This window comes from Triticum urartu, unplaced genomic scaffold, assembly GCF_003073215.2.
Source record: "Triticum urartu cultivar G1812 unplaced genomic scaffold, Tu2.1 TuUngrouped_contig_5758, whole genome shotgun sequence".
Classification (NCBI taxonomy): Eukaryota; Viridiplantae; Streptophyta; class Magnoliopsida; order Poales; family Poaceae; genus Triticum; species Triticum urartu.
This window is the reverse complement of record NW_024116459.1, coordinates 1-5,255: the sequence shown is the minus strand read 5'-3', so window position 1 is coordinate 5,255 and position 5,255 is coordinate 1. Positions and strand designations below refer to the sequence as shown.

At 39.6% G+C, this 5,255-nt stretch overlaps 1 protein-coding gene across 2 annotated transcripts; it reads left to right on the top strand.

The window, feature by feature from the left end:
- Positions 1-20: 20 nt before the first annotated feature.
- On the top strand, positions 21-4,809 carry LOC125529668 (elongation factor P; the record flags this gene model as incomplete). Of its 2 annotated transcripts, XM_048694093.1 has the most annotated exon segments (11): positions 21-148; positions 815-845; positions 944-957; positions 1,095-1,145; positions 1,603-1,672; positions 2,420-2,486; positions 2,607-2,674; positions 3,197-3,320; positions 4,061-4,100; positions 4,299-4,366; positions 4,492-4,809. In XM_048694093.1, coding segments are annotated over 11 exon segments (668 nt in total), but the record flags the coding sequence as incomplete, so codon positions are not given.
- Positions 4,810-5,255: the final 446 nt, after the last annotated feature.

Sequence of the window (5,255 nt, the reverse complement as noted above, 5' to 3'; positions counted from 1 at the left end):
CCACCCCTCACCACCCCCGCCCGCCCACGCACACGCCCATGCCGTCCCCCCCCTCTCCGCCGCCCGGCGGGACCCGTCCCCCGGCTCCCTCGCCACCACGCCGTGGGCCGCCACGCAGCGCCGCGGCGCGAAGATGCTCGGCTCCGACGTAATCCCCCTTCTGCCCCCTCGCTCTCGCGTCTGCTCGCTTGGCCCGTGGCCGCACAGGGTTTAGATAGGGTTCTGCTAAGCTCGTGCACTGTTATGGCTCCTGCTGCTCTGTTCAGTTCGTAGCGAATTTGTGGGAGAATTCGCTTGGCAGGCGGAGCAGTTCCTTGCTATTTTGTTCTGTGGTTCCATTGATATGTTCACTAGCGATCGAACAAATGTCATGGAAAGCCTTTTGCAATTATTTTGTGTTTGTTGTGGAATACTCAAATTGTATGTTCTACTTTTGCATCCACAAAATCGTGGTGTGAATTCCCCGTGCGACCAACAGTCATATTGCAACTTGTGCAGAACGTGTAGCCAGTAGCATATTCCAACCTAGATTTAGCCGAGTTAATTAGTATTTGGTCTATCGGCTTGACATGGATGGTACATTTAGAAGTTGTTATTGAAGTTGTTTTCTACAGTTGTAGTTAGCAGGGAGGCTTCCAGCTTTCCAATGGTCCTAAAAATAACTGCAAAACTTCTGGTGTACATTTTTAATGACATCTTGATTATATCCTGGGTCTTAATTTTGCTAATGCCTTTTCACTTCTATTATTTTATTAATCTTTGTGAAAGCGCATAACGATGCTTGCATTGACTTGAGATATCCTCATATGTGTAGGTGAAACTTGGAAATGTGATACAGAGAAAAGGTGTGTGATTAGCTGATTACATCTTTAGTGTTTTGTTTTTTACTTCCAAGTATCGTGGATTACTACTTATCCATCTTTTGGGCCAACCTTAAATCAAGGCCGCATTTATCAGGTGCGTTTAACTGCTTTTCACGTCCTATGTCCCTCCATATTTCCTCAAGCTTTCTGGTTTATATTCACCTATGTTTCTGGTCTACTAAGTAAGAGCAATCACTCTTATCATTTCTGAGTTGAATGTCTTCTGTTCAGGTGATAAAATCGCATCATTCACACCAAGGAAGAGGAGGAGCCACAATACAGGTCATTTATTTTGTTTGTTTCTTTCAATCTGTTGCACCACTTAACTCTGCATACTTCACATGATGGCAAGCTAATGTTGGTCTTGTTACTTGCCGGATTTTTCCTTGCATCTATATTATCAGACCCAATCACACAAAATGCTCTCATCTTAGACTACCTATTTTAGCAACGGCAACAGGACATGCCAACAACGAAAATATAACTTTGGAATAACTTGTAAATGAGTAATAACAAGGACAGTGAAATAAACAGCTAGGCACCAAGAAATACATATGAATAATTTGATGCACTGTTGCCCCAATGGCATGCCTGCAGTTCCATGCAAGATGTCCCCTCAAATGACGAAAACTAAGTTCAGGTGGATGTTTTTTTATATGTGCTTGACTTAACTGGAGCTTAAATTTGTCATTTGTTTCATTACAATCTGAATTTTATTCTCAACTCTTGATTGCTGCAGGTGGAACTGAGGGATGTTGACACTGGTAACAAAATAGTTGAAAGATTTCGTACCGACGAGGCTCTTGAGAGTACGAACACTCCTTCCCCACACAAAAGGCATTCTAGGACTGAAGTTATAGGCTTCTATGTTTTAGTCTGGTTTCCTTTCTGTAGCTATTTGTACCCTGTCCTTGTTAAAACGTGCTCCTGTGCAATTTTTCATAGCCTTCTCTTCCCTTTTTCTGGTTACATCTTACGAAGCTAAGAAATAATTTCTTCTAGTGTGTTTTATTGCATTCAATCATACATGTGTCAATACTCGAGCAGTGTTAGCCGCACTGAAGGTACCAAACAAAGTTCAGATGATGACCATCTACAATAAACTCAAATAACGATAATGATTATAGAAGTTGGATGCGTTAACCAGCCTTTTAGGAGTATTACAATCAGCACCTCATATATCAATCACGACTATGAGCCTCTCCAATTAAATATAAATTATTATTGATATGTATCATTTATTTGCCAAGATTTGGGTGACATTTGACATTAGTTTTGCACATAAATGCATCATATATTAATATCAATAATAATTGAAGAAAAAAGAAGGTGGCGCCGTATGGAACTAGGTTTTGCCAGAAGGTGGCCAAATTAACCTGCTTTTGAGAAACTCCTGGCTACCCAACTTTCTTCCAGTAATATCTAGTCCAGTGGGAATTTCGTAAGGCACAGTCATGATAAGTTGATAACAGTAGTTTGATTATTTGTATTTGGAAAGCGTACAGTCGTGTTCATAATGGAAATCTAATCATTATGTATTTTCTTTACACATTCAGGAGTTTTTGTTGAGGATAAGCCTTTCACATATCTGTATCAGGAAGGAGACAACGTGGCACTTATGGAGTATGCTTATTTCCCTGTTTTCTTGTCATTCCCTCATTAACATGCTGTGGTGCGACGCTGTCTATATTTTATTAATATCCATGTAGTAATGACTTCATCTGGAACCCTTTTTTTTGTCAGGCCTAACACGTTTGAGCAACTCGAGGTTTCAAAGGAACTGTTTGGCAAAAACGCTGCATATCTGAAAGGTCCGAACAGTATTAATTGACAACCAGAAGAACACCAATTGCTATGAATACTAGATTATAAGAACGTGCTTGTGTTTTACCTTTTGAATAGTTAGATGACTTGTTTACTTTTGTGCCTGTAGCTCTCATATATGCAAGTTAGTGCTGCTGTAGACATAGTAGTTAGTTTTAAATGATCACAGTGGACAAAATTATCAATTCCGATGAATATAATGTGTGGGACACTTAAGTTTTACCTTACAAATAATTGTGATCTGTATATATGCCATGTATTAGCGGGCCCAAACATATCCGATACATGTGCATTTTTCTTAATTCGGTGGCAACAATAAAGACGTCAGCACCTAAGAGGCTCGCTCACTCCTGCACTGATAGTGTACATGACTCGCTCGATGTTGATATCTTCTGCTCATTGTCAAAATGGTTTTAAATGTATTTGATCTCATCGAAATAAATACAATGGTTAAAGTAAATTTTGATTGAGACCATTTAACTCAAATTTCCAATATCATTTTTTTTCAGATGAGATGAAGGTAACTCTACAATTTTTTGATGGCCGAGCGTTGTCTGGCTCAGTGCCTCCTCGTGTGACTTGCACTGTTGTTGAAGCACAGCCTAATGCAAAAGGCCTAACTGCTACACCTCAGTGAGTTTCATATTACTTCCATCATCAAATTAATTCTTATTTCTGCAACATTTGTTTATTATGTATTGATGAGTTTTTGGGTTATTCATTGTTCCAATACCTTTTATGGGTTGAGTATTAGTAAGTCAACTCCAAGTGGATACACTGGGTACTTCTCATATTTTGTGGCTCAAAATAAGCACTCTTGTCAAATGATCGGCAATGAAGTTATGGTAATAGAGTAATATGTTTCATATTATTGGTGGATATATTGCTTGGAGTGAGTGATAGTGTTCTAACCATAATGTGATATTTTGTCTGGAGTGAACATACCTGATGGATAATTATATGCGCAGAGAAGAAACTTGAAAGTTAATTGTGTACTCCCTCCGTTCCTAAATATAAGCCTTTTTAGAGATTCCGATATGGACTACATACGGAGCAAAATGAGTGAATCTACACTCTAAAATACGTCTATATACATCCATATGTAGTCCGTAATGAATCTCTAAAAAGGCTTATATTTGGAAACGGAGGGAGTAGTTATGAGTTACATGCAGCAGAACTATAACAACAGGTTAGCTAGTTTCATAACAAAAATCCCTGCAAAAGCAGTAAACAGTAGTTCATGCACTATGGAATTGTATCCATGCACATGCGCATTGCAGATTCCCCTTTGATCAGCTTCATCATCTCTTATCATCAATTGTTTGAGGCTTGGTGTTATGCGGTAACTAAACTTGTGTTTGTACTAAATGCAGATATAAGAGGGTCTTGCTGGATAATGGCCTTACAGTACTTGTAAGTTGATGGTACCATTTCATAGAGTATATTCACATAGACCTTTATGGAATGGTGTATGGAAAAGCCATCTTTTTTTATCCATTCATTGTTTTGCAATCTCCTAATTATCAATATTAAAATTAGAAACCAAGAAATTTGATATAGTCCTGCAGCTTGAAGTATTTCTCACTTGCATCAACTTTTTGCCAATCGTAGGCCCCGCCTTTTGTTGAAGTGGGTGAGAACATCATTGTTAGTACTGTGGATGATTCATATATGACTAGGTAAGTTGATGGAAATCTTAATTACCCAGAAAGCTGTATTATTCTGAACATGAATGGTGCGGGTCGTCTGTACTTTGATAGCTAAGTTCTTGGTAAAAATTCACTGAAACTGTTTTCTATTTCAGGGCCTAAGGGTTGTGTCATATGGTGCTTTGTTCTCCGAAATTGGGCTTCGACTTGTACTCACCTTCTTAGATAAGTTTGCTAGGCCATAGACATAATTCTGAATCTGCCTCCTCAAAAAAGGCATCCAGTTTTACCAGGAATTCAGTAACAAACAACACATTTTTGTTCTTATAGATATGTTTTGGGGAAGCGATGTACACGCTGACATTAAGATGTGTTGCCCTTTTATAACTTGGTAGTTTTGTGAAGTGAAATAATACTGGGATGTGCTGTGCAAAACGCCAATCATATATGAATAAGAAGTTATATTGTTGTTCCTTGTATGGTTTTGCGGCAACAAGTTTCTCGATTTGCCTGGTAATAGCACCTGGTACTTGATACAAAATTCTTAATTTCCTTTTGTCACGCATTTAGCATTTATGCACTGGATTTGAATGAAAATCGGAAGCCGGTTTTGGTTTGAAAAGGAAAAACTAGTTGCTTTATATACAGCTACTATCGGTATCAAGTAAAGCAATGTGCTTCATGTGCACTTTCTAAAGCTGCATCGAGTCAGGAGCTACAAAACCCTAGCAACGGAAGGCGCAGGATTATGGCCTTCACTTGTAGGCATGGACGTAATCCTGGAAATAGAAATTCTTCTCGATGAAGCTCGCGAGCCAGCGGGATGCAGCGAAGCACAGCACGGCCAAGGACACGACGGCGGCTCTCTGCACGACCGACGTCACCAGCGTCCCCTTGGCGACGGCGCGGAACCCGACGA